Genomic DNA, 14,786 nt, shown 5'->3' with positions numbered 1-14,786 from the left:
ATTTTATCGCAAATAACAAGAGATGTCATTGCCATTCCGGTATCTACTTTGCATCCGAGTTCACCTTTAGTACGAGAGGTCGTATTCTAGATGAGTATAGGAGTTCTATGACTCCTGACATGGTGGAAGCACTTATATTGACACAAAATTGGTTACGAGCTTCTCTTTTCGTGGATGCGACAACAAACCTTCAAGTGTTGGTCAAGGAAAATGAGTTTATGGATGCACTTGCAGAAGGTATAACATATAATTATTTTATGATTATATTATTAAGACGTTTTGGCTATTTATTTTGTGAATTATTTAATTTTAAGTCTTTTTGTTTCATTTAGAGCTTCGTAAATTAACACATGATCATCCAAGTGTTTCAAAATGAAGACTTTTGGCTGGTTAGTTGCTTGCAATTAGGTAACTTTTTTATTTTTACAAAGGTTAGGATTGATGAATTATTGAATTGTTAATCTTCATGTGCATATTTATAAATATAAGTTGTTTGCAATCGAGGCTTATAGTTGCAATAATAGTTGGTTGAAAAAGAATAAATTATATGATTTGGTGGTGTTATAATGTTTTAGAAAAAAACAATTGGGTAAAGAATGAAGGATTGATAGATATATTGGTTGTTAATGCTTCTTTGGTGGAGGTTAATTGTTGTTAATGGGCTAATTTGCTCTTTTTTTTTTTTTGGCAGACTGGACTAATTTGCTTTATCATTTTCTATTTATTGATGGCGAAATGGAGATTAATTGTTGTTAATGGGCTGATTATGGTTGTTTTTATTTATTTGGATCAACTTCATGACTTGGAAATTGGAATTAGAATTAGGAAGCTACTTTCTTTATTGTTATTTTCTTTTATTGTTGTAATTTGTACTGAAATATTTTCAATTGGGTGTTGAATTTGGTGTTTTGATAACTTGAAAATTTCATCATTTGTTGAATGTTTTCATCATTTGCTTATTTTTCTATTTAATTTGTTTATTTTTGGCTAATATTGGTTTGACCCAAATTATTAACCCAACCCAAATTGTTAACCCCAATCACATTAATAACCCAAACTGTTTTGCAACCTGGAATTCACAACCCGAAACCAAATCGAATTACGAACCTGAATTGAACTGAACCAAATTTCAAACCGAACCGCACTGAACCGAAATAATTTTTCAACCAGTTTGTGTTGAATTCTCAAACCGAATGGGTTGTAAATCAAACTGAAAATAAAATAAAAAACAAACCGTAAACCGAAAGTCCCACCCCTAATTTTTTGTCTAACTCCTTTAAATACTTATCTCATGTCTGGTTTAGCACTTTTCCTGCCTATTGTGACAATTATGATACAATGTGAAAGAAAGCAGATGAATCAAGAAAGCTATTGTTGAACTGGACAAAGCGCACTGATATAATTGTAGGGATAGCCCAAGGGGTCCTATATCTACATCAAGATTCCAGGTTAAAAATTATTCATCGAGACCTAAAAGCTAGTAATATTTTTCTAGATGGAGAGATGAATCCGAAAATTTCATATTTTAGTACAGCCAGATTTTTTGGAGGAGAGGAGATATCCGCAAATATAAACAAGGTGGTTGTGACATTGTAAGTGAACATGAAGTCTTAAGAACCAGATTATTTACTTTCCCCATCATTGATCATGAGCTAATACAAAATGTCCGTAAATATATTATTGCTTATAATTATGTCTATGGCATATTGTGGCTATATGTCACCATGGTACGCACTTGGCAATCTTTTCTCAATGAAATTGGATGTCTTCAGCTTTGGAGTAATATTATTGGAGATCATAAGTGGCATGAAAAACACAAGCCTCCTTAATGAAGATATTTCCTCAACTTTTATAAAATATACAAGCGAAAACTATTTTCATTGGATCAGGATTTTGTCCTGATCTGATCATGTTCTTAGCAAATAATTCAATTACTGATTGGTAGTTAATGAATAAAAAAATAAAAGAAGTTGAATTTTATCCATACACTACCATTAACAGACACGTGACAGAAAATCTTGAAAAGTTCAGAAGAGATCAAATCATGAGAGAATTATTTTCCCTGTTCATTTGCTACGCCAATTGTTCATTAACGTTGCCTTGGCAATTCAGAGCTTATATTTTTATTGATTTCAGTACTGCGGGTTTTTCTTTTTATTTTAGTTTGACTTTTCTTTTTCTTTTAATGTTTTATACTCTAATTTCATGGATTAAGGCGTGGTAACTCTGGAGAGATAATAAGGCCTCAGAGATAGTTAACCCATCCTTGGCTAATTCATTCCCTACTCCTGAAGCTCTGCGGTGCATTCAAGTATGTCTGTTGTGTGTGCAAGACAGAACAACAGACAGGCCAAGCATGTCCACTGATTTTTTATGTTAAGCAAAGAAACAACTCTTCCTTCTCCTAAACAACCTACATTTGTAGTGAGGAAAGTTGAAAGATGGACTCAACTACTGCGGAAACCAAGTCTTCTGTTAATGAGGTGACAGTAGGTAAACTTAATGCTCGATGAATTTGCGCGAATTGCAGTTACATTGTTTTTAGCTTACATTAAACTTACAATCATTTACAAAATGAGAAAACAATCTATACAATAAAACGACGCTAATCAGACTTCTTGGTTAACGGACAGGTAAAACCAATTGAATTGGTCTATGGTTTGTATTCTAAGCTGCAACCTGCAATCTGATTGTGTATTCGTTTCTCTTTGCTGTGACAATGGGACACCGGCCTAAAAGAGCGCCAAATAAAGAAAAAGAACGAAAATGACGGCCCAAACAAAAAATCCTTGAAAACGTTCCTCTCACAAGTATGATTATTATATGTGTCGGTGGTAAAGAGGAGCAGAATCGTGATAATTTCGAGATTACTTGCTCTTGAAGTTAGAGGTAGTTTATATGGTCAAAATAGTAAAACTGCATATACCAACTCAAACAGAATGATGTTGTATCTTTCATTTGCCATTAGTAATATTTCAATTCATCAGTTCCTCTAGAAATAAACATAATATAGATGACCAAGTCCTAACTTGATGGCTTGATGCTATGATAACATAGAACTGGTGAATAGGAAGTGTATACTAAGTTATATAGCAGAATCTCTAGGAATTTGAAAGAATCAAAGCAAACATGGGAGAAGGAACTTCATCTAAATCTTTTACTTGATGAAAGAGATCAAGTTCTTCCATACACTTTTATCTGATCATTTGAATATAGAAGTTAAACCAATTCTTATACTGAATGCATTCAAGCAAGCATGAGGCTGAAGTTGGCGACTTGGTATGTGAAAACTTGTAATATATAAGGCCGATGATTTCTCTTAATAAAACCGTTTTACAGGCGGGTTCAGACGTATGAAAGCGGGGTCAACTTTAACTTTGAAAGAGCATACTTCGAGAGGAAATATTGATTGATTTAATTCACTTGTACATCATCTTTCAAAGTCTTTCCGTTCATGGTAGTTTCTCCTACTACAAAGTAAAACATAGATATTTTGGAACTATTAACTGATAAGTTAGTCATACTCATACATACGACTATGAGAACTAGTCAAAATCGATTTAGGTACGACTGATCAGTCCTCTAACTGAGTAGATATTTTGAGGGCATATGATTATAAAATAAGTCTCTATCACGGTTTATTTATTAATTTGAATATATAGAGGTTAATAATTGTTGCCACGGCCACATCATATAATTTAATGTACAGTAAAAAGTAGTCCCACTTTCATTTAATGTATCTCAACTAGATTTACCACCTAAATCCTCAGCAACCTCTATTGCATTTATCTTTCTCATCATCGAAGTCAAAGAAATCAAAAACCATGAATCCCGCAAAACTGTTGCTGAACACCTTACTTTTCTTCCAATTTTCTCAAATCTCCACTTCCATTGACACCATATCATTAAGCCAGCCCATCAGAGATGGTAATGTTATAGTCTCGAGCAGAAAATTCTATGCGCTTGGATTTTTCAGTCCAGGAAACTCTGTAAAACGATACGTCGGAATATGGTACAATCAAATTTCCGAGCAAACACTTGTCTGGGTCGCAAACAGAGACAATCCTATCAACGGTACATTTGGGGTCCTCTCAGTCAACATTAAAGGAAACCTTGAACTGTACGAAAGCAACCAAAGTACGGTTCCTGTCTGGCAGGCAAATATTTCGGACGCGTCAACGGGCAACAGTGTAGCTCAGCTTTTAGACTCGGGAAATCTTGTTTTAGTTCGAAATGACACCGGAGAAACGCTGTGGCAAAGTTTTGATCATCCTACGGATACTCTGCTTCCAAATATGAGACTTGGATGGGACAAACGAACCGGTTTTAACAGGTACTTAACAGCTTGGAAATCCCCGGACGACCCTGGAAGCGGAAACTTTTCTTTCAAGATGGACCTTGCTGAATTTGCTCAAGTGTCATTATACAAAAGTGATGTCAAGTGGTGGCGGGCCGGATCTTGGACGGGCCAAAGGTTGAGCGGTGTGCCCGAAATGACCAGAAATTTCATCTTCAATATTACCTACATGGATAATCAAGATGAAGTATTCGTATATTATAGTCTAAATAACCCCTCTATATTATCAAGAATGGTAGTGAATGAGACCGGATTTCAGCAACGTTTTACCTGGAGTACTCAGGATCGCAGATGGATCGGGTTCTGGACCGCCCCCAAGGAGCAGTGTGACTATTACGGGCATTGCGGGCCAAATAGTAATTGCAGCCCGTATCATGCAGATGAGTTTGAGTGCACCTGCCTGCCCGGGTTCGAACCCAAGTATCCGAAAGAATGGTCCTTGAGAGATGGGTCAGGTGGATGCAAGAGGAAACTGGGGACGTCCAAGTGTCAGAAAGGGGAAGGCTTCATAAAGTTAACACGTGTGAAGGTGCCGGATACTTCGGTTGCAGCACATGTGGACATGAATTTGGGACTAAAAGCGTGCGAGGAGAAGTGCTTGGGTAATTGTTCGTGCGTGGCTTACGCAAGTGCGTATGCTGAGACTAATGGAGGGATTGGTTGCTTGATATATCACGGAGATTTGAATGATACACGAACATACACAAATGCTGGTCAAGACTTATTTGTACGTGCTGACGCGGCTGAATTAGGTAAAGTGTCTATTCTCACCCAATTTCTTTTTGTTTTATTACGCCTCGATGCTTGATTAACCACCTCGGATCGGAAGATAGACACTGTAATTTGTTCATAGTCATAAGAAGAAGATTCTAATAAAATTCTTGTTGAAAGCTTACTCCTCAAGAAATGACTTTTAAAAAAAAAAATTCGATTCAGTCATCTAATTGATTGGTGAATGGGTTCAATGTTAGACTGAGATTCTCAATAAACCAATTGAAAATTATTTACTGGGAAACTTGTTCATCCCAATTTCTTGTTTTGTTTATTCGTAGCTACCTAGGCTGAACTTTGACCGTTGGTTAATGCATGGCTGAACCTATCATGTCTGAATGACAAGTCTATTTTTGCAGCTGCAGAGGCACAGAAAAACTCAAAAAGCAATCGAGCAAGAAAGAGGAGGCTTGCTCTTATTATCGTCGCTATTGTTCTCGGAGTGCTTCTGCTGGGCTTATGCTACTTTTTCCTGTGGAGAAGGCTTGATACAAGGATAGGTAATCAAAAACCAAACAATTATACCATTAACGTCACCATTTATAGTAGTGCAAGGCACTCGATTTTATACTATTGTTATAGAGAAGATTATAAATCTATTAGAATTATACCCAAAATTCAATGGTCTGCAGAATATTGTGGACCTTGTTATTATCAAGACATAATGCAAGATTCTGAAAGTGGTATGACTGTAATCTAAGTTGACTGACTCGATATGTTTTAAGGTTCTTAAGTTACTTTTGAATCCCACTGTTACTAATAAACCAAAATAGAACATCAGCCTGACAGTTTACAACGTTAATGTTGATTGGTTACTGTTTCTTCTGGATGTGTAAATGCCTTATCTCATCTAGGTGAGAGGAAAAGACAAAGGCGACGTGAATTGTTATTTTTGAATTCAAGCACAAGATTGTCTGATCGTGAGGCCTCCACTAGTGCTAAACGCAACAAAGACACTGGGAATGTAGATGTGACATTCTTTGAACTAAGCACTGTGCTAGCAGCGACAGATAATTTTTCCACTTCTAATAAGCTTGGACAAGGGGGATTTGGTCCAGTTTACAAGGTAATCTCCCTTACATGAAGTGACATAATAATTTTTTTTTTTCTTTTAGTTAGAATATATTACTTTTGGGGTGAACACTGTCTTACAGTCGTTCCACTAATTTTAAAACCTGCAGTTGTAATTGTATGATAGGTGACCTGAACGAAAGCTTGCCAGTAAGAGCAAGCACATGCTGAAGTTATTTGTTTAGAATGATATAATTGGCATCTGAATATTGCAAATTTCAGGGTAAGCTAGCGACTGGACAGGAGATAGCTGTCAAAAGGTTATCAACAACATCAGGACAAGGAATTGAGGAATTCAAAAATGAGGTCTTATTGATAGCAAAACTTCAACACAGAAATCTTGTAAAGCTCTTGGGTTGTTGTTTGGAAAAAGATGAAAAGATGTTAGTCTATGAGTTCATGCCTAACAAAAGCTTGGACTACTTTATTTTTGGTATGACTCCTTAACCATGCACCTGATATCTACTTAATTTGTTGCCTTCCTGTTGTAACAAATATGATAAAATGTGAATTGAAGCAGATGAATCAAGGAAGCAATTGTTGGATTGGAAAAAGCGCTTCGATATAATTTTAGGGATAGCTCGAGGGGTCCTATATCTACATCAAGATTCGAGGTTAAGAATTATCCATCGAGACTTGAAAGCTAGTAATATTCTTCTAGATGAAGAGATGAACCCTAGAATCTCAGATTTTGGTACAGCTAGAGTATTTGGAGGAGAGGAGATATCAACAAATACAAATAGGGTGGTTGGAACGTAGTAAGCAAACATAAGATGTTATTTTACTTCTTTTAATCTATTGTAACTTAAGATGCAAAGAGATTATGACTAAGATAAAAACAATTTCTATGGCATGCAGTGGCTATATGTCACCAGAGTATGCACTGGGTGGCCTATTCTCTACGAAATCAGATGTCTTCAGTTTTGGAGTCCTATTATTGGAGATTATAACTGGCAAGAAGAACACTGGAATTTTTAATGATGATTCCTCAAATCTGATAAGATATGTAAGTTAAATGTTCTTGACATTGCCTTTGCAGTAGATAATACTTTTTATTGATTTGATTAGAGTCTTCCTTTCCTCTTTCATGAGCAATTGATTCTTTCAGATGAAGTTTGTTCATCTGTTTATTGATGTCTTATGTACTTAAATCATGCACAAAGGTATGGGAACTCTGGAGTGACGACAAGGCCCTGGAGATAGTTGACTCATCTATGGCTGATTCATGCCCTGCTCCTGAAGCTTTGCGATGCATTCAAGTAGGACTCTTGTGTGTGCAGGACAGAACAACAGACCGGCCAAGCATGTCAACAGTTGTCTTTATGTTAAGCAATGAAACATCTGTTCCTTCCCCAAAACAACCTACATTTTCGGTGCGGAAAATAGAAATTGACACAGACTACTCTAGTACTGGGACAAAGTCTTCTGTTAATGAGGTGACACTAACTACATTTAAAGCTCGATGAGTTTGCATGATATTCTATTGTATTGCAACTATTTTCTAGAATCAAAGCTTGTCATATTATAATTGTATGCAGACAAACAATTCATTTGTAAAATCATGATAAAAAGACCTAGTAAAGTCGGAGGTTCAAGGACAGGAAAAACCAATAGAATTCAAATATTTATAGATCTAAATGCCCTTGCATGACTATGATTATTATGTGATGGTAATGTCAAGATGCACGGTACTTGCAGTAAGTGCGATTGTTAGCTTCAAAGTGGAAAAAATTAAATTCAGAAAAGTCCACTAAGTTTGACTGACCCATTTATTGGTTAAATCTGTCTTAACAATGGATTATGAAGTGGCTGAATATAGTCAATTGCCATAGAATTTGTACTGCAAAGCGTGCGTGACTTCGATATTAATTTTTAAAATGCTGTAGGTAAAAGTGAAGCAACAACAGAAATTAACATAAAAGGTTGCAAAAATATAAATAGGGAGGACTTAGCTGATGTATTTTAAAAATATTTGGTCTCCGAGTTCCTTTCTACAAACAACAAGGGGTCAAGTGCAAAAAGATAAAAAGAATGTCTACTAAGCGCGACTCGACTTCTCCTTTCGAGTTTCAGACGATTGTGTGCTCTGTTTTCAGAACTGTCTTCATCAATTTTTGTCTGGAAGAGAAGATAGTACATTGTGTATTAAACCATTGGATATTCGAAAATTACATTGAGTCTCGACTAATCTAGATTCGAGTCAAGTAAGACCATTAGGGCGGCAAAACTCTCCTAACAAATATTTAACATTACTGCATTCTTAAGTCTCAAATCCAGGACCTTAGTTAAGATAGAACGACTCCTTGTATATTGGTAGATAGTACACTTATTTGAATCAAGTTATGTGAATACTGAATAGAATGACAATTCATGCGGTCAAAGATAAGTCCAAACTGACACGTTTGTTCGGGTACTGAATAACTATTGAGATTCGTATAATATAATCTCGATATTAGACATAGAAGATTGACGCAAGTACCAGAATTATTTAACTTGTGACATGGGAAAAAAAAACAAGAAAACAAACCAACAAAACCACTGATGTACAGTTCAACAATTGCTCTATCATAAGATAGAAGTAGTGTTGGTTCTTGGAAATTATCTTTAATTTGTGGTCATAAAAGCCAAGTTAATAGAGTCACGTCAAATTGCTTCCTGTCACTCCTTTAATCCTTCTAGCATGTTTCCTGGATCTTGACTGGCTGCATCCAATTTGTTTCCAAAGTCTTCACATTCGTGGCAGGCAGTAAACCAAAAACATAGATTTTTAGGTACTAGACATTTCCTTTGCTTCAGGTCGAGGGCACATTTCTATCACTGTCAAGAAATTATGACAAGCAAAGAACAATATGTGAATTGGAGCTCAAAATCCGTGCATATGAGAATCATTCAACGTGGATTCTGTCAGGATTCAATCTGCCGGTTGAATTTTTTTTCTTTTTTCGTTTGTGGAAATCACATGAGCAAGAGTAAATCACATGTTTTGGTGTGGAAAGAAATTCTGACGCCATGGACGTTCATGAAATAAATGGAAAGCGTGAGTCCTTTTCATGTTTTACTTATTTCGTTGTTAACAGGTGAAGTACTCTTGGATATGGCTTATATTAATCATCCAGGTAAAAGTAGTCTCACTTATACTACTAATGAATCACGACTACGCTTACCAGACAAATCTCCGGAAACCACTCCAGTTACACCAGCAAATGAATCAAAAACCATGAATGTGGCAAAATTATTTTTTCTGGAAACATTGCTTTTCTTCCGTCTTGTTCAAGTCTCAATTTCCGTCCACACCATTACATCAAACCAGCCCATCAAAGACGGGGATGTTATAGTCTCCAGTGGAAATATCTTCGCGCTAGGGTTCTTCAGTCCTGGCAACTCTGTGAGACGATACGTCGGGATCTGGTATAACCAAATTCCGGTGCAAACAGTTGTTTGGGTCGCAAATAGAGACAATCCTATAAACGATACATCGGGAGTCCTCACAATCAGCAGTCTTGGAAACCTTGTCCTTTGCGGAAGAAATCAAACCGTTCCTGTCTGGCACGCAAATGTTTCGGACTCGTCAGAAAGCAACACTATTGCTCAGCTTTTAGATACAGGAAATCTTGTTTTGGCTATAAATAATACCGGACAAACGTTGTGGCAAAGTTTTGATCATCCTTCAGCTACTATGCTTCCATATATGAAAATTGGTTTGGACAAGCGAAGTGGTCTTAACAGATTTTTAACGTCTTGGAAATCCTGGGACAACCCTGCAACTGGGGATTATACTTTCAGGATGGAACTCGATGGATTTCCTCAATTGTTCTTATACAAGGGTGAGGCTAAGTGGTGGCGGGTCGGATCCTGGACGGGGAAAAAATTTCTTAATGTTACCTATATTGATAACGAAGATGAAGTGTCGATGGCTTATAGTGTAACTGACCCATCTATGTTAACAAGAATAGTGGTCAATGAGTCCGGAAATGAGCAGCGGCTTACTTGGAGTAATCAGGAAAATAGATGGATCGAGTATTTCGCCCCTCCAAAGGAGCCATGTGATTTTTACGGGCATTGTGGATCAAATAGTAATTGTAACCCGTATCGTGTGTATGATGAGTATGAGTGCACCTGCCTACCCGGCTTCGAACCCAAGTCTCCCTCAGAATGGTTCTTGAGAGAGGGGTTGCGTGGGTGCGTGAGAAAACCCCAGATGTCCACGTGTCGAAGAGGAGATGGGTTCATAAGGGTGGCGGGTGTCAAGGTGCCCGATATGTCAGTTGCACGCGTGGACATGAGTTTGGGGTTGGAAGCATGCAAGCATATGTGCTTGACGAATTGTTCTTGCTTGGCCTACACAAGTGCATATGCTGAAAGTGAAAGCAATGGCAGGATTGGTTGCTTGACTTATCATGGGGATATGATGGACACAAGAACGTATATCAATGCGGGTCAAGATCTTTATGTACGTGTTGATGCAGCTGAATTAGGTACATATCAATTTTCTTCAAGTACTTTTATTTTTCCATTATCAATTGGCCTGGCCTGATTTCATAAATTAACCATCACAGTATTAGCTGTTGAAATATCAATTTCAAAAATTTCGCATGATAATGATTTAGACATGCATCATCACATAATTACCTAAATCTTGTTTATGCTTTTTTTATCACAAGTTTTCTTCTTCTGCTCAGCGTTACATATGAAGAATGGTTCGCTAGCCAAGAAGAAAATCGAGGCAATTGTGGTACTTTCCTTCATTGCAATGCTTCTAATGGTAGCGGCTGTGTGTTGTTTAATCAAAAGGAAAAGATTAATGGGTAATCAACTTCCTTTTTACTCACTCCTTCTGTCTACTCTTGCACTTGTTTACCATGCGTATAATTGTTCACAAACTTTGGCTAGTGTGAAAGTTTCTGGGCCATAGAGCAGATAAATTCAGTTAAGGGGTCGTCTTACAAATATTTTGCTTATGTGGCCAAAAGCCGTTAAAGATTGCTAGGCCGTTTCCAGAAAATTTCCAGAAACACAGTATAAAAGGGCTGTTGCGCAGCACCTGATGTTTGGGCCTTTTTCTCATTCATTTCTTAACCAAAATTTGTGATTCTTGATTCTGATAGACTTTGTAATATCCTCTGTAAAGTGTGATCTGTTTCTAAACAGTTTGAATATTAAAATTGTGTATGTTTTTCCTTCAAACATAGAAGCTTGATCACTGTGGTAGTTTTTGATTTCTTAAAGCTTGCTGATTTGACTCTCTGTTTTTGCTTCTAATTTGATCTTGGTTTGTTCAAGCCTTGTCTCTTTTTAGTATTCTTATATTAGTTAGCCTCTAAAATACAACAGCTAGCATTATTAATTAATGTGTTTGATACCAGAAAATGCAACAAGTAGCAAATTTAGCAGATTTTCTTTTCAATTTAGCCAAAGATCATCATACTTGGACGTCTCCTTTACAAGTAAAAATCAACAAGATGACAGCAGAAGAAATTCGGAATATCTTCCAGTGTTTGACCTGAGCAACATTGCTGCAGCCACAAATGATTTTTCTTCTGATAACAAACTTGGAGAAGGTGGCTTTGGCTCTGTTTATAAGGTAATTTGTCCCCCTTGTCTCAATAGAGATACTTTTTTGTTATTTTCATAGACGTGTCTATTCTTCAAAGCACTTGTGATATTATTGTACTTACAGTCTGTACGTTTTCTAAAGCTGGCTTTGAGAGTTGCATAAGTAATGGTTTTGAATCATGGTTTTAGGGTGTGCTTCAGAATGGAAAGGAAATAGCAGTTAAAAGACTATCGAGGTCCTCTGGGCAGGGAATAGAAGAGTTCAAAACTGAAATTGCACTCATTGCACAACTCCAACACAGGAATCTTGTCAGCATCCTAGGTTGTTGCATTGAAGAACAAGAGAAAATGTTAATCTACGAGTACTTGCCTAACAAAAGCTTGGACGTTTACATTTTCGGTAATCTTTCTTTCATTAATCATCACTTCAGAGTATCATTTTTCTCTCTGTCTTGGATGAACTTTAAGTGCCACTGCCATATACATATATATATATATAGAGAGAGAGAGAGCATTTTCATTATGTCATGATTGTTGAGTTATTTAACTTCTGATTCAGATGAAGCAAAAAGATCATTGCTAGATTGGAGTAAACGCTTTGAAATCATTTGCGGGATTGCTCGAGGAATCTTATACCTACATCAAGATTCAAGATTGAGAATCATCCATAGAGATCTAAAGGCTAGCAATGTTCTACTTGATGCTGCAATGAACCCAAAAATTTCAGACTTCGGTATGGCTAGGATATTTGGAGGGGACCAAATCGAAGAAAACACCAATCGCGTGGTTGGAACGTAGTAAGTATCTATCTATATATACATGCTCGAGTTACAGCCATATAGAAGGACTATGCTGAATTATTTTGCCTTTTTTTTTTTTTAAGGTTAATAGTTTAATTCTCATACATTTCGATGTTGTTTACAGTGGTTATATGGCACCAGAATATGCAATGGAAGGGTTATTTTCTACAAAATCTGACGTCTATAGCTTTGGAGTTTTACTATTGGAGATAATTTTAGGTAGAAGGAACAACACTTTTCATCTTGAAGAAGGCAGTGGATCCTGGAATTTGGTTGGACATGTAAGTAAACCGAATATAACTTTCTCACAACTTAAATTTAGTATTTCACCTTATACCGTTAATTAATCATAATAAATTTGCAATATACATTAGGTTTGGGATCTATGGAAAGAAGGCACAGCAATGGAGGCAGTTGATAAATCATTGGGTGAGTCATGTTGTGCCCCTGAAATTTTAAGGTGCATTCACCTCGGGCTCTTGTGTGTGCAAGAACAAGCAACAGATAGACCGAACATGTCGGCGGTCGTTTCTATGTTGGGCAGCGACAATGCTCCTTCTTCTCCAAAGCATCCAGCATTCATTGCCAAAGGACTTTCCAATGTTGATGAATTCTGGACTGGTGAAGGAGTTACTACTTCTGTGAATGACCTGACAATTACTGCATTTCAACCTCGGTAGACTCTAGCTAGGACATTGTAAATGATGCAACTATAATTAAAAAGCAGCAGCTTTATCCCATGTCAAGTCTTACTAGTCTGTATAATATAATAATAGACCGCTGTGTATATCGTCATTTTTACCTTGATTTTCAATGGACGTGCTCATTACCATTAGCCTTGGTGATCTTGATCTGAAAATGGAGTTTAATCCTATTCCATGGTTATATTTTGAGTTTTATGAGTTAGGCATTGGGCTTTAACTGTAAGGCATTTCTATTTGGGCTTATACAGTTACTTGTAGTTTTGTCAGAATACAGCTATTGGCGCCCTTCTAAAGTTCTTGTAAAACAGCTGATTACAAAATAAAATAACAAATAATTTAATAAATACCATATTTCCCAATATGCTCATCAGTTGTGGATTAACTCTTTTTTTTTTTTCTCTTAATAAAACCTTATCTAAAATTTACATTTTCTCTTCTCAATTAGGGTTCTGCTTTTACAAATATCAGTTTTGATTCTTTTGAAACTCCAATAAGGACAATTAAAAAAGAACAAATTTAAAAAAAGAAAAGAAAAAAGAAAACCAACGTACAAGACTTGTTTAAAAACTCAATTATTAAATCTGAAAATGAATCTCTGTTTTTATCTTAATAAACAAAATCTTTTTGTTAGTGCGAATGGATGTGAAAAGCAATGGATATTAAAAGTTTGAGAAAGAAGCCACTGGAAATTTCTTGTAAATAAATTAAGATTTCTTTTTCTCTCTAATATTGATTTGGGGATATATGTAAATCCAAATAGCGGAAATAGAGTAAAGAAACTAATGAGCTTGAAAGAGAATATATGTAAATCCTCATCATACTGTAGTTTATTTCTCATACTCTGAATTCTTTTGTGTTTGTTGAAAAGAAAAGATCTGATTGCACTTTAAATTAGAGACTAAAAAAGAGAAAAAAAAAATAATTTATAAAGTTCAATTGGCTTTTCTGTTTGTCTATGTAATTAGTTTTTTAAGGACGTCAGTCTTTAGAGAATAATGTTATAGTTATTTAATTGAGATATTTAATTTGTGTTCTAATCAAGACAAATGATGTGTTACTATATTAATTAACCTAAGTGATAATTAATTATTAACTCTTAAAATTTCTAATTTGAATAATAAAATTTTATTTATTACACACCAATTAAAGTACAAACTAAAATATTCCTATTTTCGATTGAATAAACATAGCGTCACTCGTTTAAGGAACACCGAAATTAGCAAGAAAAAATCAGGAAAGAAAAGAATGATACGCATGCATGCATCGAGTGAGTACCTGTACAAACGGCCCAAACGAACGCAAAGAAAATGGCGATGCTCATGGATCACGTTTTCTCTTTATTGTTATTATCATAATCAAAAGGACGGGCCCCTTTTGTCTTCAAATCAATCAAGTTTGTTGACGCGTTTGCTTTTCTATTATTTTCTTTTCTTTTTCTTTTTATTTTTTTTAAGCATTTTGGGGTCGAGATTAATGAACCAGTCTCGTCCACCTATCACTATCTTTACCTTTCCCTTTCTCAAACCCCGT

At 36.0% G+C, this 14,786-nt stretch overlaps 2 protein-coding genes across 2 annotated transcripts; both read left to right on the top strand.

Annotated features, from left to right (window-relative positions):
• Positions 1–3,753: 3,753 nt before the first annotated feature.
• LOC18052401 (G-type lectin S-receptor-like serine/threonine-protein kinase RKS1) lies at positions 3,754–8,133 on the top strand. The gene is made up of 8 exons (XM_006449104.2): positions 3,754–5,109; positions 5,488–5,628; positions 5,983–6,194; positions 6,422–6,632; positions 6,720–6,957; positions 7,058–7,205; positions 7,363–7,635; positions 8,086–8,133. Exons 1-8 carry the CDS (start codon positions 3,825–3,827, stop codon positions 8,116–8,118), a joined length of 2,541 nt encoding a protein of 846 aa, XP_006449167.2. The 5' UTR covers positions 3,754–3,824; the 3' UTR covers positions 8,119–8,133.
• A 1,199-nt stretch (positions 8,134–9,332) lies between these two features.
• Positions 9,333–13,327, top strand: LOC112101061 (G-type lectin S-receptor-like serine/threonine-protein kinase RKS1). The gene is made up of 6 exons (XM_024190976.1): positions 9,333–10,674; positions 11,563–11,780; positions 11,942–12,152; positions 12,312–12,549; positions 12,677–12,833; positions 12,927–13,327. Exons 1-6 carry the CDS (start codon positions 9,417–9,419, stop codon positions 13,230–13,232), a joined length of 2,388 nt encoding a protein of 795 aa, XP_024046744.1. The 5' UTR covers positions 9,333–9,416; the 3' UTR covers positions 13,233–13,327.
• The last annotated feature ends 1,459 nt before the right edge of the window (positions 13,328–14,786 follow it).

The sequence above is a fragment of the Citrus clementina genome, unplaced genomic scaffold (assembly GCF_000493195.1).
Source record: "Citrus clementina cultivar Clemenules unplaced genomic scaffold, Citrus_clementina_v1.0 scaffold_2, whole genome shotgun sequence".
Classification (NCBI taxonomy): Eukaryota; Viridiplantae; Streptophyta; class Magnoliopsida; order Sapindales; family Rutaceae; genus Citrus; species Citrus x clementina.
Note: the sequence above shows the minus strand (reverse complement) of the source record. Positions and strands in the feature narration are given on the sequence as shown.